The sequence below is a fragment of the Poecilia reticulata genome, linkage group LG9 (assembly GCF_000633615.1).
Source record: "Poecilia reticulata strain Guanapo linkage group LG9, Guppy_female_1.0+MT, whole genome shotgun sequence".
In the NCBI taxonomy this organism is placed as follows: Eukaryota; Metazoa; Chordata; class Actinopteri; order Cyprinodontiformes; family Poeciliidae; genus Poecilia; species Poecilia reticulata.
This window is the reverse complement of record NC_024339.1, coordinates 6452644-6478680: the sequence shown is the minus strand read 5'-3', so window position 1 is coordinate 6478680 and position 26037 is coordinate 6452644. Positions and strand designations below refer to the sequence as shown.

The following is a 26037-nucleotide window of genomic DNA, read 5'->3' as shown; positions in this document are numbered from 1 at the left end:
AAATGCCCCGAAGGCGTTGTTTTTCTTTTTCTTTTTTTTTCTCTCTCTCTCAATTGTTTGCATATGGAAGCGTTCACAAAGAGCAACGAAAGCCCCATTAAACAACTCTTTCTCCCTGTGTGTGTGCGTGTGTGTGTGCGTGGGTGTGTGTGTGTGTGTGTACGTGTGTGTGTGTGTGTGTGTGTGTGGGTGTGTGTGTGTGTGTGTGTGTGTGTGTGTGGAAGCATTCCTGCAGATTACATGGCTTCTATGTGGGGGGAATTAATTTATGCTATTTTTCCTCTTGTATGTGTTTGTGCATTTATGTCTTTAGTTTTAAATTCAAAGCTTCGCTCTCAGTCAAAATGACTTCATTGCAGATAAAGGCTGATGACATCACCGCCAAACTGTTTTGATAACTTTTCTAATTGCTTCCTTGCCTCGACTGCCATCAATTCAGAGAGAGAGAGGGAGGGGGTTGGGGGCCGGCGGGGTTGCAACACTGGCAGCTCTCAGATTATAACTGTTCATTCATCATTTCCAGCACACAGCCGATCTCCGGCAGCCTTCTCAGATGGGTCCCCTGTTTGTAGCTTTTCGGCATTAGTTTAATAGATGCAATCCATCACTCTGTGACCTTCTGATTAAGAGCCTGTGGTCCCATTAAGGCCTCTTACAAAGATTATTCCCATCCTGTACATTAGAAATCAAAGTGCTGGTGTTTACTCCGCAGACTCAGGAAAACTACAGAGAGAGCGTGCGGCAGGTTTTCCCGACCCAACACTCTTTTTTGTTTTTCTTTTTTTTCTTTCCTTATTATTTTGTTATCTGGTCTGCTGCTCATTCCTGACATGGTTTGGAATTATGGTGCAGTTTGCAAGTCGTCCCTTTGATCATGAAAGGAGTGTTTTTGTTTTTTTTCTCAACCCCCCCCAAGTTTCTTTTTATTACACCCAACAGCCCCTTTTTGTCCTTTTTCATGGAGAATTTAAATTTTTTTGTTTCACTTTGCTCTGAAAATTTGCTTTTATTCCCTTAGAGAAACAAGATTCATGATGATGCCGTTGTTTTTCTGTGAAAGGACAGAAGCCGTATTTTCTCATTGTGTTCTCTCTCTCTTATTTTTTTTATTTTTTATTTTGTTGTTGTTTTTTGTGTTCTCTTGATGCCCCAAGTCAATTAAACTATGCAACAGCCTTTGGCTAATGGCTGTAATTAATGAAATTATGAAGCTTCTATGTTTGTTTATTGCTTTACGCCCTCAAGCAGCTGGCTTGCCAAATGGTAGCAGCGACCGGCCGCGCCTCCCTTCCCCCCACCCCACCACGTCTTTGAACGAGGAGTCTCTCGAATTGTTATAAGATGGAAGTATTAAGGTTTAATTTGGCAAAGATGTTTGCCATAAATCCGTGACAGCTACCATAAATTATAAAGGCCAGACTTTGTGTTTTCCTTTTTTTTTTTTTTGGTCTTTTACAAGGCCATAAAGCGTCCAGCATTCTTTTTCAGTGTCAAACATTAAACAAGCTGCACCCCTCAGAAATGCAGAGCAGCTGTTTAATGAGCTCTGCTTTTTTTTTTCTCTCCCCCTCTCTCTGAATCGACCCCCGCAGAGTCGGCTTCGGCTGCGTCTGCTCTGCCGCTTCAGGTTCGGATGTGACGAGCCCCCCCTGCGACAGAAAGCAACCAAAAAACGAAAACTCCCGACCCGACCCTGGAATCTGATTCGTAGCCCTTTGATTTAACGATTGTAAATCCTGTACGCTGAGAGGGCTTTACAGCAGCTCTCTCTAAAACTACCTGCAAACGGATTGTATGTTTCCGGAGTGCGCACAAGCTGCCGTTTACTGTAATGAGCAAATTTCAAAATAGAAGACCAGTGTTGGTGTGCGCCGACCAAAATACAAGGCCCGCCATTCATGTGTCTCCTGCTCAGCTTCACATGCGTTCGGGCAATGATTGCAGACATTTTTTCTTTTTCAGCATAAAACCACTGATTTTATTTTATGTTTTATTTTTTATGCTAAAATCCGGCTGAAATGATTCTAATTGGCTCAAGCCGTGACACAGGAAGGGTTTCTTCACTTCGCGTCCTCCGTGAAACGTTGTCAGTTTCATGCTGATCCAGCCTAAATTGACTCCAAACCATTGCAAATGGCTTCATTTAGTTTCAGTCAAATGAGACTCGTGCTGCTCATGTAATTTGCTCATGATGTTGTGCAGAGACCTGCTTTTTGACCAAATTTAATTTGAGATGTGCTTTTTCAAACGCCAGGGAAGAAGCCAAAGCTACTCCCTTTCTGTGTTTATCAGTAGTGCATGTTGTCAAAAAAAGGTATTAAAATTTTTAATTTTTTTTTAATATTACTCTGGCTTCAATATAATTTGATCCCCATGACTGTACTTTTAATTGGAAAATCAAGCTTCGCCATGTTGTTTAATGAAATCCGTGGCCAGTGCAAGCCAGCTGCTTTACCTCCTGGGCTTTTTTATCAATATCATTATAAATATGTGTCTGAATTTGACCACTGATTGTCATGTTTGTCATGTTTTGTGCTGTAGAAATATCCATGTGAGACGCTCCCTAATTCTGTTCTTCTCTTCTTCTCCCTCAGTTCGACAAATACACCCCCAAACTGGACAATCCGTTCATCAGACATTCAAACGTGAGTTTCCTCTGTCATTCTAATGTAAATGTGTGTTTTGCATTTGGCAAATCAAATATTTGGCATATTTGAATGTTGCCGTGGGGGCGTTGATCGCGGCCGTGGCTTTGCGTGTGCTGAATCGCTCGCGTCCTGTAGGAGTCTCTGTATGATTTTGTGTGTTGTTTATTTTTTTTATTTTTTATTTGTTTATTTCTTTGTTTCCCTCCCTCCATCCCTCCCTCTGTCCTCCCCAGTTCTTTCCCTCCTATCCCCCGACCATGCCAGGCATGCCCCCGCTGCTCCCGCACTCAGGACCCTTCAGCTCGCTGCAAGGAGCCTTCCAGCCTAAGGTCAGACCCACATCCCCGCCCTTAACCCACAGGCCAGGAATACCTGGAAACAGGCACACAAACTAGTGACTGCAAAGTTCCGGGGTTTTTCATTTCCAGATGCGCTATGCTAACACAACAGGTCAACTCAAGAACTACTTCCTCTCACGATGCAAAACATGAGCCGTGAACTTAGATGCAACCCGTTGTGACCCGTAGATGCTCTGGTTTAATTTTGTTACATTCTTTTCCATAAAACAGAGAGAACTCTTTACTTTCTGTTTACATCTTACAAATACTTGAATAATAATAGATTTTTTATACAACTGCACGGCATTTATGTAGAATTTTTCCCTTAGTTACAGCCTTTTTCTTCTTCTTTTTTTATGTATAAATATATATTTTATACTCTCTTTGTGAGAGTCTGTTTCCTGTTATTGCTTGACATTTTGCTGCTGTTGCACAGAAATTATGGGATATTTCTACTCTATTCTCTAATATTACTATAACTAATAGAACCTAAGCCGATGTCAAAACTGGTTCCTAATCAAAGCTATCACAAGTCGAAAGAAACCAAAAAAGAAAATTCATGGTTGTATTTTGACATACACTGAGCTAGAGTCATTAATTCTCAATGTAGTCAACAAAGCCGGCCAATTCAAGAACCGCTTCCTCTTTTTAATGCACAATAAGAGTTTTAAACACAGACAAAACCCAAAGTGATGGCCTAAATCTGTTTCATCGGATGAGGTCAGACAAGAATTATGGTTTTGTTGCATCTTCATCCGTTTAATGGAGTAAACTCAGTACTTAAGAGTTTTACAAATGCTTGTGTAATGTCACTAACTGAGTCCTGACCAGGTCAGGATAAACAAATTGCTATTCAGTGAAACCAGAGGGAGAATCAGGGAGGGGATATGAAGGGTTAGGCCGGGCGAGTCTGTCTGACATATACTCAGAGGCTTTGACCTGGAGGAAGACACCAATCAAAGCTGGCCCAAATCTGCTGGCCCCGGTCCCAGCTGGCTCAGGCACTGAGGGACCCTTCTGTCGAAGACCGCTCCAGATGGTCCAAGCAAGGCTCTTACACAAAGCCCCTGCTAAGTATTCTTGGAGATGAGCTTGAGGTTTTTTTTTTTCTTTCTTTCTTTTTGGTTTATATTAGCATCAGCTATATAGTAGCAGTAATTACGGATTAGGGAGCTTTAGTGATACTGAGGAAGGCCAGGGCTTGATATTTATCCTGGTGACATAAATCTGGAGGATCACACTGTGATTTTTGAAAAGATTTTGCTTTTGGCACACCTCGTTCCAAAGTCATTGAACCTCAAAGTAAATCATGAGGTTTTATTTCCCAAGTGAATTTTTTGCAAAAGTAAACATGAATAAAGCATTTCATTTTTGAAATGAAAATGGTGCGTTAATTACATTGTAAAATGTATTAACTGCTGCCTGAATGGCCTTGTGTGTTAAAAATATGTTTCTCGTCTTAAGATAATTTACCTGAAAAAAATAGAGGATATAACCAATAGACGTAAAAAAAATTATAAAAATAATTCTTATTAGGAGCAAAGCCAACACTCCACCTTGTCAGAAGATTTTGAAAAGAAAAACGTGAGAAATATCTAAAGGGAAAGTAGATTATAGTGGAGTCTGCTCCTACACCTGCAGAAAGAGAAAAACAAAACAAAATCAAGAAACCATGGTAACAAACAACATACTCATATATAATAATAAGTACAGCGACTCAGTTAAAACAAAAACAAAACAACCAGGAACTGACAGTTCAAACCTTCTTCACTGTCTTATATGTCCGGTTAGCCTGATTAGCATTACTAAAGCAAATATGTGACTTAGTGTGTTTTTTCCTAGAGAATGCCGACTTTGACATTAGCCCCTTAATCAAAACAGGTTGAAGGTTCAAATGGTTAAAAAATAGGTCAACCTTCCAGTTGGTTCTATGTACATCTGCCATTTCACCAATCTGATGAAACATCTCAGAGTTTGGCAAAACGTCTGATTCAATTACAAAACAACCAAGTATGAAACGGATCCAAATGACCAGCAAACACTAAAATGTAGCTCTCTGTTTTAGTAGCCTGCATAAACAGCCAACATACCAATACGATAAAATATTTTTTTCACTAAATAACTTCTTCTCGGTGCGTTTGTCATTCACATTAAGGTACTTTATTTTCAGATGGAGACCTCAACAATGCTGAAAACAGCTAACTTCAGGTCTTCTTTGTCTTGTTAAAAAAATCTCTGTAGAGAACAGTTGTTGACTGTGTGACCATGGGAACTCGCTTTAATGCACAGTTTCATCAGACAGGGCCGGTCAAACCAAAAAATCTGCCAAATCTGGTCAAAAGCATTAAATCTCCCATTGCATTCCAGTCATACTTTACAGAAGCTTGAAATTGAAAGCAACAGAAAAGCAGGAAAACTGTACATGTCCACAGAACAGAAAAACTGGCAAAATGATCAACAAAAAACACCCAAACAAGTAGAAATGCACTAATCCACTCAGGAAACACCTGAGTACACCTGCTGAGTTTAAGAAATCCACATTGAACACGCCTAGATCACAATCACCTTCAAAGAACACTATAGGTTACTAACGTCTAGTTTGTGTCTACTGTAGTTCTGACTTATTTTTTATAAGTGTCTTTCCTGTTGTTTCTGTCAGGCTTCTAATCCCATTGACGTAGCTGCGCGTCCTGGAGCCGTTCCTCACACACTTCTACAGAAGGATCCCCGGGTAAGCATGGCCTTCATTCTGCTGTGGTGCTTCTGGTAAACACCCCCCACACACAACAAGCGAAACTATCGGGTGCGTTCCACTTACCTCAGAAGTCGGAGATGGGTTTGAGGTAATAACGTTCCGGTTGACATAGTCGTAGAAATCAGGATTTCAACATGGCGGCGTCTAAGTAGAGGTTATTTGCAGCACTGCTGCAAATAACGAATATATCGTTTTATATCGTTTTAAGCAAACACCACTTTTTAATTTGTTCATTTGCTATTGGGAACGTTGATTTTAGACTCACTCTTACTAGTGTGTCTTGTAAAATAAAAGTGCTTCCACCACAGCTTACTACTGTTGATGTGGGGAGCGGCCATAATGAAACGCAAAGTCGGCCATAAAAGTCCTAACTGGGGGTAGTCAGTTACTCCGAATTTTTGACTCCAGTGGGCTTTCCAGTTGATTATTCTGACTGCAAATGGAGTGCACCATAAGTCTTAGCATCTTTAGAAACTTGTATTTTATGAGTCTAAACGTTAAACTTGCTTTCTTAGAGTTTGACATATGTCTATATTTCTGTTATTAATGATCCTCTGTTGTCCATACAGATGAGTGATCCGTTCAGGACATCTGTTAGGGTGAGTTGACACATTTGTTGATTTATCTAAAACCCTTTAATTCTCTGGCCAGGCCACAAAGTCTCATTTGCAATCCCAGTCAAGCTGATGCTGGGCTTTGGAGTATCGGGGTTAAACATAAGCTCCGTACTGGGTTCAAGCCAGGGATACATATTTCTAAATTGGTTGCCTGGTTAAAATTTCTGTCTTCCGCTTTGTCGTCTGGCCAGAAATTCCTAATGCCAGCATTGATTTATTTATTTTTTTAAGCTCGCTAAATTAAAGCCAGGACGCTGACTGTAGTTTCTCTTCAAATTTTTAGAAACCTGGCAAGTGGTGCGCAGTACATGTCCAGATTGCATGGCAGATCTACCACCACCAGCAGAAAATGAAGGTGCGTGAGACCGTTCTGTCTTCCAGGATATTTATCGTCATGTCAAACCAGACACATAGCAGTGATTGTTAAATAATCACCTACTATACACAGAGATTACATATGCTAAGAATAAATTACCCACAAACGAGCCGCTGGTTTGAAAAGACTAGGCAGAGCTGGTAACTGATGATCATAAATACTTCGGGTTCACTGTATCTATGCAAAACATGTAATCCAAAGTAAAAATGATCTAAATGTTTATATTTAAAACAGGAAACACCAATTATTCCTTCTTCTAATGATTATAGTAATTAGAGGTGTGCCGATCGATCGGTCGATTTCCGTGAAAAAGTGTATGATCGGTGGTCGCCGATCACGGTCTCCTGTTGCCGATCACACAAACCGATCACCTGCATCTCATTTCGCAGCCTGCCTGTGCAGCTGGTCTCCTCTTTCCTTCACACTGCGCAAACGCGCAGCAACAAATCCTAAGCAATGTGGAACTATAACGCACTGAGTGAATGGGGAAGTTTGCGTGTTGCGGCGGAAATTTTAAGCATATGGGGTGAAGCAGGTCAATATGCATCAACACGACGAATCTAATATGGCATCAAAACAATGCCATACTTGACGGAGTTTGGCTGCATGGAGGCTCACTGCAGTAAAAAAGACATATGGAGGATCAGATGGCAGGTAAAGCAGCGCAGAGCTACAAACACTCACCCGGATTAGCATGACGGTCAGAAAGCTAAACAAATAACCCACAAAATTATTTAAGTCTTTGAGCTGCGATGTAAGACGCTGGTTCTGCTCTCGCTGTTGAACCGCTGCTACGCGCTACAGGTAGTAATATTTGACAGATGGAGCGCAGCTTCTGCTCCACCTGGTAGTGACTCTCACACCAAACCTCTGTTTAAAGCTGCAGCATCTAACCTAAAAAAATTTATTTTACATACGTATTAAAACTTTCGCTGTCCTAACATGAGACAAATAATCTCTGAAAAAATAATCGATCGATATCCTTGTTCTGCATAATTACTCTGCTCAGTCAGAAACAGCCAATCAGAACTAGAAGTAATCAGCTAGCCGTCATGCTATCAGGAAGGTTTCATTCAGTAACTCAGGTGGCTTAAGGTGGGTCTTTATTGTAATGGATCCTGTATTTGCCTTTGAATGTTAAGTTTTATACTTGAATTTCTTTGGCAATGTTGAGAGGTTTTATTTTGGCTCTTTGCATTATTTAGCCTCTTCAGAGCCTTCATATGTTTTCAGTCTGTTAAAGATAGTATTACTATAGCAGTAGAATATGCACAATGCCTGTTTTGTTTTTTTCTTGGAAAAAGTAATTAAAAACAAGTTTTTGTCTAAATTAAGGTGAATTTATGGTTCCTTTTTCCACATAATGTAACTGGTAGTGCTTATGATTAAAAAAATAATAATTATGTGATCGGTATCGGTGATCGGTATCGGTGATCGGCCCTCATGGGTGATCGGAATCTGTATCGGCAGGAAAAAACCTGATTGGCACATCTCTAATAGTAATACTATCACTAGAACATATACACTATAAAACTACATTTTACCTTTTAATGTTAGAATAATGTAATGTATTCTAACATTATTGCCAATAACAATTTTATCTGGAGTTTTTAAAAATATTTATTAGTTAGATTTTGATTCAAAGGCTTTCTTCGGGCTTTGGACCTTTGTCATCGAGGATTTATTGCTCCTAATCAGCTTGCATGGATGGTTTGACAGAGCTAGCCAGAATTGGAGAAACGCAGCGAAAACGAATAAACCGCCCGCTGTGTCACTGGAAATGCCTCGCCCGCCGTTATCCGCTGGCCTAGTTTTCTTTTGTCTGACTGTTGTTGTCTCTGCCTCTTTGAATTACAGCAGATGCAGCTTGACCCTCACAAGCTGGACATGAACGGGAAGCTGGACCTGTTCAGTCGACCCCCGGCCCCAGGAGTCTTCCCGGGATTCCCCTATCCTCACGACCTGGCACGACCCCTGTTCCCCTCCACAGGTCAGCTGATTTCCTAAAACCTAAATGTAAAAAAAATCACAAATGATCCTATTACTGAAGCTTTTCTGCCTTTATGCAATTTCATTTTTTTTTAAAAGGAAAAAAAACATGCTGATGAAACGGAGTGGGTATTTTTCCTCTCGTGTAGTGTTCGGTTAATTATAGGGCTTTTTCAGCAAATGTTTTGCCAGTAAAGGAAATCAGATTTGTCTATGAATATGCATGACTCTCCGTTAGGTAATTGACTGATTTGCCCTGCGTTGGGGCTGGGGGAGGGCTACAGCAGAAAGGAGAATGCCCTTTGACTGGTAATTATGCTGTGGTTTGTCAGAGGCATTCATATAATTGGCTCTTTCATTAACAATTCATGAGATGTGGTTGATAGTAACAATGTTTTGTAAAAGAAGCCATTTAGTTGCGCATTCAAAACCTGACCTTGCCGTGCCGCTGCAGGTTCAAGCACAAACGCGTAACCGTGGCAATAAAAGGGAAATGTGAACGGCAGCCTGCGTCGACTCTGTGTTCAACATGTTTGTGCATTTATTCACATTTTATTACTTCGTAGCGTAGGAACAGATCGAGATTTTTTTTTCTTTTCAATGGGTTTCTGTGGAATAGTTCTCAGTCGTCAACATCTTACCTGCACTGAACTCCCTTGGTGTTTTCATTTAATGTAAATCTTTGTCTTAAAATAATTCTAATCTGACAAATGACAATTGTTTATGCAAATGTCTTACTTTGTTACCATCATCATGTTTGTATTATGTGATTACCTACAAAGAATTGTTTAGCTGATAAATGATCAGTGGGAAATAGAAAGGAACATGCAAGGATTGTTGCTAGCGCACCACTGCCTTTTGTTTTTCTTTTTTTCCATAAAAGGTTTAAAGGTTAAAAAAAAAAACATAAAAAAACATTAGGATTAAACCCCTGTTATGTTTTTGATATTAGATTTTAAATCTCCCACAGCAACTAACCTACATTTATACTAAACAAGACTTGTTTTTGGGGAGTTTCTTAGAGATTAAATTGCCATATTACTGAATAATGTGAGTGTGTCTGTGTTGATAGGCTCTGCACACCCAGCACCCTCCCCGTATGGCCACGCCCCCCACCCCAGTGGCTTCCTGCCTCCAAGCCATTTGGCAGGTAAGTGTAAGTAACCACATATTCACAATCGTTTGACCACATATCTCCTCTTTCTCTCCATGCATTCCCTGCTCATTCTCCCCGTTTTTTGACTCGTGTTTGAACATGGCGTTAAAAAAAAAAAAAAAAAAAGCCACCAGGGTGTCATTCAAATCGCAGATAGATAAAGTTTGGACCTCGGGTTCGTTTTTAATGATCCTATTGACCCCGAGCAGCTGTATATTTTTTAAGGAGACACGCAGCTCATGGATGTATCTGGTATAACTCCGTCTGGGCTCATAGACACAAACATGGCCTCCGGACAGAGACTATTCTACACTATTTTCTGTGCGGCATAAATTTAGTCTTTTACGGAAACAGATTGAATTTTACATTTATTGTATTTCATTTATTTCATTTTTTTTATTACAGAGAGCCTATTTGGACCTAGAGTTACCAATTGATTTCATTCAATAAACTGAAGATCAATTAATTTTTTATTTGAAGGAAATAAATAAAATAAAATGAAACATTCTAATAATTTCAGCTGTTTTGGGGGGGAGGATGGATTATTCATTTAAAATCGACTGATAAATGTTATTCATATATGTTTTTTTTCCCCCCACCTGTAAGTGGTCAGGCTGCTACACTGAAGTCAGTCATTCACCAGATTTTCAGTTTAATTAGCTCTCAGTTTCCCCGTCCAGCACCGGACCACCGTCAACATTGCTCCAAGAAATTCAAACTAATTTCCACATCAGGGAAATTTGTTTCTCTTGCCCTATCAAGCTCCAGTCAGTGCCAGTAAATCCTGCGTCCTGGCTGCCATACGACTTACCAGGCAGGGAGTTAGGATGGCAGCGCTAACAAAAAAAAAAAAATACACAGAAGGAGAAAAAAAAAAAAAACTCGCTTGTAAGAGAAAAGCTGAGTAAAACGGGTTGGTGTCGGGGTGAGTACTGCTAACCGGCTCCCCCTCTTGCTAATCCCTGTTTGGCATTTTGCAGATCCTTTCAGTCGCTCCAGTTCCTTTGGCGGCCTCGGCAACCTTTCAACCAGTGCCTTCGGAGGATTAGGCAACCCCTCGCTTGGTAAGCGCTGCCCGGCTCTCTCCTCCTCCACCGGCTTCCCCTCTTCTCAGTCGGGGCCCCCTGTGGCCAGAAGCACAGCACAGTACAGAGCAGGAAAGCGTTAGGCAACAGGGAGAGCGAGGAGGGGAAGGCAAAAAGACACTTAGCTCTAGTTTCGGTGTCAAACCCAAACCCCTGGCCCTGGGAGACCCGACAAAGCAGTACAACACACAGCAAAGCAAAGCACAACTCCTCCCTGCCTCCACTTCATCCATCAGTGATGTTTCCAACAGCCTGGCTTTAATCTGACTTCGCTGCTGCCAGCAGGCGCTCTTAGGTTTGCTGTTTGGTGACAATTCATCTATTAATTATTCGACAAGCCCCCTTTTTGCATCTCCATGGAGGGGCTTTCTCTTTTCTCCCTCTGCATCCTTCCCTCTATGTTTTCCTCTCGTTTTCATTATCCTCCCTGTTTCTGTGTGCCAAATCAGTCACCCTGTTGTGAAAATGGGATGTGATTGGACTAGACATGCTGTGGAATGCTAAGGTCTCCCTTGGCTTTTCACAGCTTTCTTCTCCAGAGGGCGAGTGAGTCTCCTCTGTTCATCCGGTGCAGAAAATGGAGAGGGGGGAGGAGGGGGTGTTGGTGTGGGGGGAGAAGCCCTTCAGTCCCAAAGCAAAGCCTGTGTTGTGGGGAGCCATTAACCTCTAACTCTTCCAAGCAGCTTCGGGGAGAGAACCTCCAGAGACAAAGACAAAAGCAGCTTTTGTTGTCGAGTCTTTCTCGTCTTATGTGTCCTCAAGAAGGTTTTGTGCCCAATTAACTTAGAGAGTCCAATGTCTGTCTGCTTTCTTTCTTTCTTTCTTTTTTTCCACCATCAGGGTCCAATAGTGTGTTTGGTTCCAAGGAGGGGCCAGGAGGACTGCCCACTTTTGGCAGCCCCCACCATGACACCTGGAACAGGCTACGACGCACACCGCCATCTTTCCCCACCCCGCCGCAGTGGCCCAAAACCGGAGAGGCTGAGCGAAGCAGTTCCGCCAACAGCCACGACCGAGAGCGAGAGCGAGACAGAGAGAAAAGAGACTCATCCATCGGGAAAGAGGAGAAGGATAAGGACAGGTGGGTAGAGGACGGATGGCTTTTGGTTTCAGACACTTGGGACCTTGTATAAATCAATATTAGATATTGGTGTAACTCTCTAAAGTACTACTAGTTTTGGGTTACCAGATCAATCCCCGCTTCATCCGTCTTCATCTTTTTGTCCTTGTGCTGGACACTTCTCTTGCCTGCTGGTGCTGGTCAGAAGACCTGATGGTGCCGGTCTATGCAGCTGTGGCTACTGCCCAGTAGCTTGCCACCATCAGAGTGTGAAAGTGTGTGTGAATGGGTGATTGACTGAATGTAGTGTAAAGTTCCTCTGGGATATCTGGACTTGATAAAGCGCTATACAAGACGATGAAAAATGTGAAACTCCAGCTATTAATCTTACGTAGTGTCCATGTAAAGTGATTTGTAGTTGCCTCCTATATGTAAATAAGCTACATCACAAAGCAAACTAAAAACAGATGTGCAAAAAAGTTGACAAAAAGAAATTGGGAGAGTTTCTCTAAGCAAGGGTTTAGCAGATTGTACAGGTGACTGAAATTCAGAAGCAGAAGGTAATTAAGATGAGGATAAAGTTAGAGGAAGACGACAAATAGTTTTTTGTTATTTTTTGGAAGACTACTTTGGAACCAAAATAGTATCATTTGATTGAAAAGAATCTGCTTAATATAATGTGCTGATTCAACAAGTTGTTCCGTTGTACCGTTACAGGGACTCCGTGGATCGCAACCGCCACTCTAACCGCTCTTCTCCTGCCTCGGCACCAGTCAGCTACCAGATCAGCAGTCTGATTCGCTCAAACAGTCAGAACTCTAGCGATTCAGGTCGGCATCACAGTGGCAGTGTAGACCGCGTCCGGGAGGCAGAGAAAGAGCTGTTAGAGCGCCAGAGGGAGTCCTCTCTAGCCGACATAAAGGTAAAGGAGAGCCGCTCGCCAGGGAAGGAGATGCTGGAGAGGCGGACCTCAGAGGACTCCATCAAACCCACGCAGCGTACGCCTTCGCCCTACTCCAAGGCCATGATCAATGAGCAAAGCATGAAGCTAGCCGGTGGGCTCCCGTCTGCGATCAAGGACATAGAGAGAAAGGAGCCCCCGTCTGCAGAGCTCCTCCACAAAGTGAAAAATGACATGAAGATTAAGGAGGAGAGAAAGGAGGAGCAAGAGGTCATGGTGGTGAGTTCAGAGCCAGCGCCCCAACCTGCAGTACAGATCCTCCCTGTACCTGTCAGTCAACCAGGAAATCCTCACCACCACCACCCACCGTTGTCACACCAGCCTCCTCTTCCCTCGCCCCGTGGTAGTGACATCCCGACACCGGGCCTACATGGTGTCCCCATGTCACACTCTCTTCCTCTATCCATGAGTGCCATGCCTCAGATGGGCAGCCTCAACGTACTGGACAGAGCTCGTATGGCTCCCTTCATGGGGGTGAGCCCGCTGGCAGGACGGGAGCGCGTGCCACACACCGCCTTCCCCTGGGACCCACTTCGAGAGGCCTACCGCAGCCTGGACCTGCAGCGGCGCATGGACTTCCAGCTCAGGGCCGAGCAAGGACACCGTTTCCCCAGCATGTACGAGCAGGAGCGTGCCTACCGCGAACGGGAGGCTCACGACTACTCTCACCACGAGCACCTCATGGAGGTGCGCAGGGAGCACGAGAGGATGCGACAACAGGCGGAGGAACGAGAGCGCCTCCACCTGAGGGAGGAGCTTGACAGGGCCCGCCTCCATCAGCTACACCAGTCGCCGATGGAGGGCCATCTACCCCACATGCCCCCCTTTATGCCACACTTAGGAGGCATGCCATACCCAAGACTTAGCCCCTCTACAGGACACAATGGTCCTCTGAACAGAACGCCCCCTACCGCCGCATTAAGCGCGCCCCCACCTCTTGTGCCAGCTGGCAGTGCCCGGCCAGCCTCACCCAGGAGGACTACCCCCCTCACCACCACCCAGGACCCGAGGGACTATTCCCCGTCTCGCAACCCCAAAGAGGTAGAGGCTCGGTAGTTTCTGGAAACTCAGCAAGCCTCGCTTCTGTTTTATGGAATACCATGATCAAAGATGCACTGCTCCTTCACCAGAGAGGAGCGAACCTCCCCAAGGGAAAGGGTATGATTGTACAAAGTAAAGGTGTGTTAGGCTAATAAAGCACATGCCATGGCTATTTTTAGTGGACTGGATGTTCAATAATGTCGGTAAAGATGACACAAACGTGTGGATGTTTATTTCCGACTTAAATATTTGATAATTATTAATATATTAATCCAATACCTTATTTCTGCTTTGTGCCGAAAGGAAAGGTCCTAAATAAGTTTGTACATTTCCTATCTTTGTTCCATGTATAGATATGATTTCTATGAATTTTATGTACTTTGTGCATTAGTCTTGCCTTTTACAATATTTATCCCAGTCTATTGTGAGACATATCCTTTATGATAATGTAAAGACTTGACTTTGGATTCAACCATCAGTAATTTAACCTCATGGTACCTGGATATCCTCAATGATGACAATGTACATTGCTACATTATCAATTTATTTTGTTTATTTGGTTTGCCTTTGAGATATGCAGATAAATATATAAATATATATATATATATATATAATTATATATAATGTTTGTTCAGTCTCTGTAAAGAAAACTGATGTAAATAACCTGTTAATATTCTTTGCTGCAAGATTGCGTTGTAAATTTATTAGTCTTTTTAACCATTTCTAGAAAAACGAAATTAAACGGAAACAACGTGGAATCACCTGCCTGTTGAAAATCATGGTGTCAAACAGTCAGCCAACGGATGGAAGTCACGAAGGGAGGGTGTTGTATGGAAGCCTAGATGGATCGTCTGCAATCTATGCAAAGCAGCACACAACACCCTAACAAAACGAAATCTACTGGAACAAACTGACAATACTGGAGAAGCTGAGAGAAACTTGGATTTAGCACATGTTCATATGTACCAATGAAAATCATCTGGATTATTCAAAGACTTCCAAGTCAGAAACTGGACCAGTTCCAAACGGAAAACGGACACTGTTGGGTGGACATCAGAAGGACTTTATCTGTCAACCTTGTGGTGTTGTGCAGTTGTTTTTCTTAGACTCTTGTATACAAAAACAGTAGAGTTTTAGGCGTGGAAAAAAAAAAAAAGAAAAATGAACATTCATGGTTTAAAATGTACGGAATAAAGTTTGGACCTAATGTCAAACACTTCCGATCTACCTTTCGTCCCACTGTAAAAACAAGTAGCGAATCTGTCTGCCGGTTAAAGCTGCCGAGTGGTATTTCACGATGAGATTGATGGCTTCGCCAATAACGTTTCTCCCTCCGTTTTCTCACAATTCAGTGTTTTCTCATTTTATATCAAGCTATTACTCTGAAATCATAAAGTCAGCTGAGCTGGGCCAGCCAAGTATAGCCCCGGCCATCAGATCATTTGACCATAATCTGTCATACATGGGCTGCAGAGCTCTTCGTGGTGGAATCAATGGGATTGGGCCAGGGAGGACTAATAGAACATTGATTTTGTATGAAAGCGGGTTTTGAGTGTTTGTGTTGCAGGTAACCGGTATTGACTGGCAGCCCAGCAGCATATTGACCTGCGGTCTGGACTCATTACAGGGAGCAACGCCTGGGAGGAAGGCTATCAGATGACGGGGAAGAAGCTCCCCCCTTCCTCGTGCGTGCCACTCATCTGCTTTTCTAATGAGGCCGGAAGGCTCTCCGGAGTGGGCCGCGGAGGCAGTCCTGAGGTGCCCCCGTCCTGTTATCGACAGGGCAGCGGCTGCGCTCGCCGCCTGTCTGGAGACGGCCAATTCATCCTGATAATGCTTCGACTACTCATCTCGCCGCCCGGCGCTCTGTGCCTCACGATCCCGTGCCATGGTAGCAGCCCCGTAATGACAGCGTGGATCAAACCGTGGCCAGGTCATTAGGGGATGTTATTGAAAATCAATTGCGCTCCTGTGTCTCACACACTCCAACAGGGTTTTTTTGGGGGGTTTTTTTTCAAAATGGCTCCTTGAAAAGACTGTTTGCCAGAATGTGGCCGGTGTATTGGGAAGGCTTAAATCACTATCACTTTCAATTTAGACTCCTGGTAATTGAACCACATATTCCTCATGTGGGTAGCATCTGTCAGAGGCCGCCCTCGCATTAGCACTGAGTGTTCTTCGACCCAGGATGACAAAAAACAACAAGGACTGTGTCTCGCAAAAATATTCGAATGCTTTGTTACATTACGGCCACGGCATGCAGCTGTACCGACTCATTCATTGAGTTAGGATGTTATTGAAATATCTATTTATTTCAGTAACTCCATCACCAAGCGGAACACATTATAAAGATTAACAGACTAATACTGTCGTTTTAACACCTTTATTTCTCTTAATCATGATGATTTTCTGCTAAGTCATTAAAATATATATATATATATATATATAAGATTAAAGTATAACACCAGACCAATAAAAAAAAATAAACATTAATGATACATTTTTATGTGCCACTTTTCTAAGAACTCCGACACTTTATGGGAATCAAACAAAACTACAAAGAGAGCGCAAAAAACAAAACACTGTAATATTATAGCAGTGGACATAAAAACACACAATAAGCATAAAACAGGACATTATTTGTACTTTAGAAGCTGTTCTGAGAAGGTGCATTTTGAGATGTTTTTAAAAACAGAAATGTTTGCTTAATTAAAATACCTGCTTAAAGGTTGTTTTCAAAAGGTACTTTTAATCTGACAAGACTCAATTGTCAGCATATTCTAATTTATTGAATATGGCCAAATAGTGTAAGAAAACTGATATATTGTTCATAATTTAGTTTTTTCATGCTTTTTATAATTTGGAACAGGCAAGCTGGTATCAAAAATAACAAATGCATGCCACACTTTTCAGATCTGTATTTGCCCACAAAAATAAAAAGGAAAACCATAAATCATTTTGTTTCAACTTCACAGAGGCATTTTTCCACCTCTGGTTATAAAATCCAAATGAAATCCCCTGAAATTAACGATTGTTGCAGAATTTGAACAAGTTCAAAGTGGATACTTTTGTGAGGCCCTGATTCATATCCCTCTTACTTGTCACGGTGTGGTGATGTATATATATATATTTTTTTTATTTTATTTTTTTTCTGGAACCAAGTGTTTACCAGGTGAGCTTCGGTGTACAGAAACACACTCGATCAGCCTGCCTTGTGTTTCAGCCGTTTTTACCGCTGCGGCCCTCCAGAGATGAAAAGCTCCATCAATTTCACTCATCGTCTGGCAAGGTCAATTTATTTCAGCACACAGTCTATCATCAGATGGGAAACAATTGACACCTCGCCTAACACATCCAACCTAAGGTGGATTATCAGAGCGTCTGCAGTTGTCACTTCTTTTTAGAGTCATTACTCAAGTGTGGGAGCGGTTTTTTTTAAGATTTTTTTTTTCGTCTGTTACCAGGACTGTACATAATTTTTCTTCTATTTTTTTTATTTCCTCATTTGTCATTGATGTTGATTGTCGCTATAACAGGATTTCTTGTTACAGCGCCTTTGCGAGATAGAACGCTCTTGTTGGAATTTTATTTTTTTTATTTTTGTCATAATCCCAATTAATAGGATACAGCGGCATTTGAGGTAAGACATTGTCTTATTGTTCCAGTAATCCTTTTTTTCCAATCCTTTTTTTCCCCATTTATCTGGTAGAAACCTCGATGCTGAGGGTTTGGGATTGAATTTTCATGGTATCAAATGGCTCCAAAAAAAAAAAAAAAAACCGCTTGGCACAGAGCTGCACCCCAGATTCAACGAGCAGTAGAACAGGCCAGAGGGACTTCTTACGGAGCACAATGGCAGCTAATAACACAGTGCCAAGCTAATAGGATGGGCAAGAAATGAATGGTTCGGTCCAAGCTTCTTTTCTCTGTCCTCCCCCGACTGATAAAACATGTATGAAAGCCTTTCTGCGCCACCGTATAGTGGCTCCCTTGACTTCTTTCCCCCCAGCGAGACTTAATGCATTAGTTCTCATTTGAAAGCTGTTTTGAAATGGAAATTGCTAATGAGGCGGGAGGCCCCCGCCATGATCCGCATTTGGATTGCAGGGCTCCTTTTTGCTGGGGCCTGGTGATTTGGGAGGTGGCGGCGGCTCTTCTCGGTGTTCAAGCCTGTCTGTCTGTGGGGGACAGCAAACCCTGACGAGTCGACAGTCATTCTGCGCCACTAAACTACATTTGAACGGAGTGAATTTGGTGAGAGAGCATTGAGTCGAGGAGGGCTCTGGCGGTGGCTCGCTGTCAGCTCTTTCTTTGTGAGAGTGCGTGTTGTTTTGACCGCCTAAAAAGGGTAGCAGCGCACATCCTTCATCTTTTTTTAGCCCTCGGTGTCAACTGAGCCGCAGCTGACAGAAGCCAGGCCACTCATTGGTTAAGGAGCTGACTTGGACACGACGAAATGGTGTGAATTCTTTACCCTGGTGACAAAGTGCTGTCTAATGTCTTTACACCTCTGGACCTATGACAAATATTCCAGCTGCCTCACGGCGCCGCCTCCAAAGCTATGCAGGGAGAAGTGAGCTGGTAGAGGAGGAGGACAGATTTACTGTACGGCCAGCCGCTGGTCCCAATACTCGCACTACACCGTACACCACTCTATGAAGTGTGTACTCGGTGGAAGTCCACATGCGGGTTAGAGAGCGCTGGTTACGGTACGGGTTACGTCATCGACTTGCGCCTCTGCGTCGTAACTGCGACGTCCAAAATGGCGGGAACGAGTATTAAGGGCCATACTAATAAAAAATAACAGAATAAAATTAAAAGAATAAAGTAATAAAATTACGAGAACAAATTCGTAGAATTATGAAAATAAAGTCATAATATTGCAAGAATAAACTTGTACGAAAAAAAGTATTCAATTACAAGAAAAAAGTTGTATTTAGAGAATGAAGTCGTAATATTACGAGAATAAAGTCAGAATATTACCAAAAAAACGTCGTAAACTATTACTTTATCTCCATACAAATTTAATCTAAATTTAAATATCCAACATACGTATTTCTGCATCCCAAAGTCGTTTTATGAGATATATTTGGTTGTTCAAATGTGTCTTGTTGTGACCTGTTGAACACAAAGCCAAACTCAATATCATTGATATTCATACAGTAGAGCGAAACAAACTACTTCAACACTTTTTTTTTCAACATTGCCATATTTTCGCCTTTTCATTCAAAACGTTACATACAGCAATGAATTGTGGGTGATACACTTTGCCAAAGTCTACCTGGATGGAGGCTTTAGTTGAATGTGGATCAAGAGTGCAAGACCACACCGGTGGGAGCAAGAGTCACTCAGAGGAACCTCAGAAAGCAAACGAGGCCGGCGGAAGCAGAAAAGGCAGATGGAAAAAGAGGAGTTCCAGTTGAAAAGTAGATTTTCCACTTTGATTCAGTTTTCAGGATTTTTTCCAGCCTTTCCCAGAGCCTCGCAATCTCTCAGACTGGCCGTATTATGTACACAAGCTGTAAAAAAAAAAAAAAAAAGGAAGAACATTTATGCAGCTGGGTGCATCTGGCAGCGATACGCTTTTCATTCAAGGACTCTCAGGATGGCAACTTGCCTACCCCCACCACCCTCCCCGTTCTATGTATGGACACCAGACAAAAGTAGACTTAAGGAATGGGTATGTTGGGTAAAATGAGACTCCCAACGCTTTGGTCTTGTTTTAAAATTAGAGAGATTCTGAGGGAAATGTAAGCCATATGCATCTTGTCCAATTTGGCACAGCCAACGCACATGATTAACCGAAGAGACGTTAATCAAAAGTGGCTCAGCATTTGAAGGGGCGGTGAGAAGCGCTGCCAGCTGGTGACAACATGGCTTGTGTGCGCAGGCCAAGAGTGAAGTTTATTTGAATATGCATCTCGCCGTGACCGTTTTAGTTTTCTTTTTTCTTTTTTTTTTCCTCCACCATGACTCGCTCAGCAGAGCATTCCTGGCTCTTCGCTGGAATCGCCTCAGAGCCCTTGGCACCTGGGAAAGACGGAAGTTTTCTCAAACCACAAAATTAGAAATTCAGTTGTAGCCGATGCCTTCTGGTGGCACAAGCTTTTGCTCAGTTTGACACTGGCACACCTAGTTTCTGGCGTCCGTGAGGGAACGTTGCCTGTGCAATTGGAAATTATGGAATTCATACCAAAAAAGAAATTTGCAGCACATTCAAAAATAAAACACTTTCTTTCCATAATGAGCTGTCTGGTGCCACGGCTGAAAATATGCTGCGGTGTTTGTAAAATATAAATAGAGCGTAATAATTGGAAGTAAGTTAGAGATTTTATAGCACAGGAAGCTTTGCTTGCTACTAATATTTAGCATTTGTCAGAAATGTCATTCCAAACAGCCCAGAGAATTGAAAAAATAAAAACAATGTACTGCATTCATAATTTTAAGAGTCTAACTTCATCTTACAGACTTCAATGTTGAAAAAAAAAACATATTAAAGTCACACATTAACCAATAGTACTTTGCACAGTCTGTCTAAACACATTGCTTTTAGTTCCTCTTTCTGCAGACTTTCAAATTCAGATGGAGTCTGACAGGCCAGATAATTGATCAAAATGATGGTGTGTGAAGCAGCTGCCCATTTTTTTGTTGGAAGTGTGACTAACTAACCACATCGTGGACATTGTGTGTTCAGTGGTGATGTGGAGCAGATGAAAAGTCTGGACAGCCTCAGGAGAAGTGCCTTGGACACTTTCCGCTGCTAGAGAGAATAACTCTCCTCAGTTTAGACATTAAGTGGTTGTAGCCATGTTAATTTTTAATATGCAGTAAAAGCAGAAAACTTCCCTAAAGTAATAATCTTCCATTGTTTTATGAAAATAAAATGTGTTCTCATTGTCTTTAAAGTGTTTTTCAAGTGGTACCAGAGGATTGTGTGTCCCATATTATATTATATTATATTATATTATATTATATTATATTATATTATATTATATTATATTATATTATATTATATTATATTATATTATATTATATTATATTATATAAGAAGAGTTACAGCATAGGGTGTATGAGAGTCATTTAATTCACAGACTTTACATTTTTTGTGATTTTGGTGTGTTTTGTTAGCAACTAGCATGGTGAGCATTAAAAAACAACTCACTCTTTCTTTATATTGTAGAAAATGTAGATTACCTTGCCCTGCTTTTATATCTTCCAAGTAGCTGTCAACTTCCAAATTCAACATGTTTCCCTAGTCAGTCTACTTATCTGCAGAAAGTCTTGCTCTCTCTCACCTTCTCGCAGCCTTGAGAAACAACAGATATGTCTCAAACCACAATAGAAAATAAAGTTTCCATTTTAATGGTCTCCTATATTTCTAAAAATACTGAAATATATTCCTTAAATAATAGCGTCCAGACCTAAGACCATTGTTATCAGTGCAAACTTCCGGTTTATACCAATTGTCCTATCCTGAACCAGGAAACTGTCTGACTGTTGAGTTTCCAACGGACCGGTAACCAGAGCTGAAAGCTGGCCAATTCCAGACAAAAGCTGATTTCCCCCTGTATCTCTACTTTTATTACATGTGGCTGTATACAGTGGGGACTCGATACTTTTGTATTTATGTGATCAAAAGGCTTCCTTAAAAGAATAACAAGAAAGCTATTATAAGGTTTGCATCATATTCTTCGTTACATCCGCTCCAATAGGCCTTCTCACCATCCCAGCCCTCACCTCCCATGCTTCTTTGGAAATTTGTCTGGCAGCAAACACACTTTGAAAAGCCTCTTATCTCCCAGATAACACGCATTATCTTATCTTGCTGTGTTCGTTAATGTCACAGCTTGCTCAAGAGGCTTGTTCTTCCACTTGCAGTGGGGCTTGTAGAGCGGATTGTTTTCAGATTAGTCAGCGGTAGGCCTCTGGAGGTCCTGGACCCCCATACGACATGCCTGTCTTCTCCCACAGGTACGGCTTTCTTGCATTCTAGTTTGCAGTCTCGTACGGTGTAAACTCTTACCTGAGTCGCTCAATCGAAACTGCAACGTCACCTTTCATCAGATAAAGCTCCGTGCCAAAAAGGGTACCATTCAGAGTTAACCATGCTGCTGAATACTTTGCAGATGACTTGGTGTTATTCAGCTACAGATTACCTCAAAGTCCTTATCTAACATACACATACTTGAACCTATCAGTGTAGGGGAAAAAAAAAATCCCAGGTTCCCATACTTGACGGCTCTTGTCCAATGTGTGTGTGTGTGCGTGTGTGTGTGTGTGTGTGTGTGTCTGGATCCGTGTGTTTGTGAAAAAGAATGGAGGCGAAGCTCCATTGGCTGAAAACATTTGGCTATCTCACGCAGCCCCTTGGCTACACAGTGGCTCACTCGGCGATTGATTGGGGTGTTGAAGGCCAGCTATTTAACACATCAGAACAACAAGCGCTGCTATCATGCTGGCTCTTTCTCCTGTCTTGTTTCTGTGCCATTCAAGAATGTCTCTTATCTCCCCCCCCCTCTGCTTGTTGGTTTTAGCCAGACAAGCATATGCCCACATTCCCAATCGCAATAAACTGTTATACCTCCGGTGCAACCCTGTATGCAGATGTGCTGATGCTTTTACCCTTGTGCTGCTTCGTGAGAAGCAAACCTGCAAGTAAAGGAATAACAAAAAGCTGGTTTCGACGTTGCAGGGGGAATTTTCTTTTCGACGTACATTCTCTGGATGGTTTACACCGAAAGAGTGACAGATGAAAAATAAAGCTCTGCAGTTCCATATCATTAAATCCCACTCTCTCACCTGATTACGCTCTTATTGTCTCCCCCCGTTTGTCTCTCGTTATTGTTACTTCTGGGTGAAACGTGGCTGATAATGCGCGCTCGCTCGACGGATGTGCAACCCGCTCGTTGCCATTTCTGATTCTTTGTTGTCGACGAATGGTTTTTAAATGAAACGTGCGACTGCGCTGTAATTACAATTCCGGGGGTATTATGAAATCAAATATCACAATGAGCGTAATTTTATTTGCTTGTAATCTCGCTCACCCAGGCTAATAGGCCTCTTTTCAAAGGGCACACTTGTGTGTGGGTGTGGGGCCGGGGCTTTGAGAAGTGGACTGTCTCCTAACAGAATTGCTGGTTTCTGGTCTCTTTTGCGTCGACTCTTTTGTCTCTGATATACACGCACGGAGCTTGACAGTCTGGGGGACGAGGGAGATTCATTCAGCCTGTGATCTCCTCACTTCCCTGACAAACGGGCGCCTTTGGCAGGGCTGCTGGAGGTACGGCTTCCCTGCCCCCGCTGGAATATCCAGATCAGGCTGCTGTGGAGCTGCCGGTGATGAAGTCAGGGCACCGGACCAACCTGCTGCCACAAACCAACTTTGATCCACGCACGTGCTGATCCTTTACTAAGAACCGGAAATGTGCACCACCTGTTTTTCTGCGTAGATTTGTCATTCTTTAACTTTTCATCCCGAGCACCTCATGAGAAGACTGCGAGTTTTCCAAGTACTAGCATTAAGACTCGCAATAAAATGCATTTGCACAAGTTTACGGTGCTTGGGTATGTGTTTTCGTATACTAAAAAAAATACTTAAGACAAAGGTGAGTTGAGTAAGATTTCAAATAGTGACTTTGTAATTGATGACGTCACAATTTTAACCATTAGGTAACGTTCTGAGTTCAATTTTCTTAGAAACATACTTCTGCCTGAACATCATGAAATCACTTAAAAAAGAAACCGTCTGGCTTTCCTGATCTAAAGACATTCAATCACAAAGGAGAAACAAAGTAATTTACATCTGTCAATATGGAAAAGATTACAAAGTAATCAGAGTTTCAAAAGAGCCATACTGATGTTTAAAGCTGCAGTATGCAACTTTTATTAAAAAAAAGTTTATTACATATTTGTTGAAAATGTCCTGACAATTTGTTATGAGACAGGTAATCTGTGAAAGATCAAACTCCCCCATCTCCTTCCTGAGCCTCTATTGCCATCTGAAGAAGTGCAGTACTCCCGGACAAAAACAACCAATCAGAGTCAGGAGGAGGGTCTTAGCGCCATCAGTCAACCTCATGTACTCGCTGCCCAAAGTGTTAATGGCGGAGAAACAACTTACAGTTCCAGGAAAACCGTTTATCCGCCGTCACAGGTAGCTATGCTAATTAGCCTGATCATTCACAATAGGTTATGTTAGCTATCACCCCCTTGGTTGTTCCCAGTTAGCACTGGGAGAAGGCAGAGGAACTCTATTTTTTCACAGATTAACTGTCTCATACCATGCTGTCAAAACCTAGTGACAGCTTTAACAAATATGTAAAAAAAAATATTTTCAAAAAAGTTGCATACTGGAGCTTTAAAAAACGGTGGAGATAGTGTGATGGTCTGAGGTGTTTTGCTTCTTCAACGCCTGGTTGACTTGCTGCAACTGATGGAACCGAGTTGTTTATTCCACCGGAAGGAAAATGTTTTAGCTTTTCTTAAACTGAAGGACTGTTGGGTTTTGCAGCAGGACAATCCTCAGAAGCACACCAGTATTTCCCTCCATGAATGATTCAAAACAACAAAAAGGTTTGGAGTTAGAGATGCAAAAATAATTTTTTTTTAAAAAGCATTTTTTTTCTTCCAAAGAAAGTACCCAGAACTTCCTAGAGTCTCTCAAAACCTTGTCGGAGAATGTTGTTTGTGACCTAAGAGAAAGTTTCAGCCAAAATTCCGAAAAACATAAATGCTGGTACCAGAAACGACACCATAAGGACATTGCACCCACAGATAAACATGGTGGTGGCAGCATCATTCTGTTTGACTACTTCTCTTCAAGAGTAGTTTTCGCCTTAACTCTCCATCTGCTTCAAAAAACATAACAAAAATTATCATTCTGCAATGACCTAACCGAAGTCCAGAACGAAATTCAACATAAAAGATTTGCAGTCACCTGAAGACTGTTGTTTACTAAAGATGTTCTCTAAATCTGATCATTTGGAGACGAGTGAACAAATATGGGCAAGTCATGATTAAAGAATGCTAAAATGCTGAAATAAATGAATAAGTGTTTCATCAAAGCATGAGCCTCAATGTGTATACTTTTGCATTTCTCTGTTGTTGTATGTTTTGACCCTTCTACAGATTTGTCTGTTTTCTGGTTGGGTTATATAAGATGTAAGTCTGATTCCAAGTGGAAAAACCTTGGAACCAATTCTGTGATGTATATATATTTTTATTTTTCAAAAACCTGAAATACAGTGAGAGCCACTCTATAACTGCACCAGCTATTTCTGTCTAAGTCCATAACAGAAAAAATGTGTTTCCTGTCTGGACATTATTGTTTTTCATCAGAAGTCAGCTGTTAATTAACTGGTTTTAACTTTGATGTTTTTTTGAATAAAGCTTATGTACCACTTGTGGTACATGTACCACAGTTTGAGAACCCTGGACGTAGATGAAAAGAAAAAAGCAATTTCAAACAAAAACCGCCAAGTCAAAAACACTTCATGTTTCATATTTTCCAACAGCCTGACGTGACCGCTGCTCTTTTGTCTGCATTCACATTTTTTGGCTCATGGGGTAATCTGGGGGATGCAATCGCCAGCCAGTCAATCTTCATTACATTCCACTCAGCCGCTCCACCAAGCCCACAATTGTTTGACATTGATTTAGCAGATCTTCTGCGTCCATGTAATTCCTCATGCGGTGTTTGGTAAAGATCCTTCCTCTTTTTTGGTGTGTGTGTGCGTGTGTGTGTATGCGTGTGTGTGTGTGTTTGTGTGAATATTTGTCCGCGAAAACTCCAATGTTAACAGATTACATCCTTAAAATTTAAATCCTTCCCCTCCCCCTTTAGCATAAATGTACCCATGTCCGCTGCAGGCTGAGTAGGAAATAGCTCATATTGATTGTGGACGTTCCCATCCCACACTGAGCAATCTCAGGCCGTGAATGCTGCTCACTCTGTGCAGTCCAACATGGTTGCCTCTGATTTCAGCTCACAGTTTGAAGAGTGGAGGGGGGGG

At 42.0% G+C, this 26037-nt stretch overlaps 2 protein-coding genes across 8 annotated transcripts in view; one reads left to right on the top strand and one right to left on the bottom strand.

The window, feature by feature from the left end:
* fbrsl1 (fibrosin-like 1) overlaps positions 1 to 15244 on the top strand; it is a 353282-nt gene extending 338038 nt beyond the window's left edge. For 4 of the 7 annotated variants that reach the window (XM_008417610.2, XM_008417609.2, XM_008417606.2 and 1 more), the window contains 10 exons: positions 2595 to 2645; positions 2882 to 2977; positions 5646 to 5717; positions 6311 to 6340; positions 6642 to 6713; positions 8592 to 8724; positions 9796 to 9879; positions 10860 to 10943; positions 11805 to 12045; positions 12742 to 15244. In XM_008417610.2, the coding sequence (XP_008415832.1) occupies positions 2595 to 2645; positions 2882 to 2977; positions 5646 to 5717; positions 6311 to 6340; positions 6642 to 6713; positions 8592 to 8724; positions 9796 to 9879; positions 10860 to 10943; positions 11805 to 12045; positions 12742 to 14041 (2163 nt within the window). In that variant the 3' untranslated portion in view covers positions 14042 to 15244. The remainder of the gene's footprint in view (positions 1 to 2594; positions 2646 to 2881; positions 2978 to 5645; positions 5718 to 6310; positions 6341 to 6641; positions 6714 to 8591; positions 8725 to 9795; positions 9880 to 10859; positions 10944 to 11804; positions 12046 to 12741) is intronic. The other 3 variants (XM_008417608.2, XM_008417613.2, XM_008417611.2) reach the window with 3 other exon arrangements.
* Positions 1 to 26037, bottom strand: part of galnt9 (polypeptide N-acetylgalactosaminyltransferase 9) — a 1026805-nt gene that overhangs the window by 615293 nt on the left and 385475 nt on the right. The window lies entirely within an intron of this gene.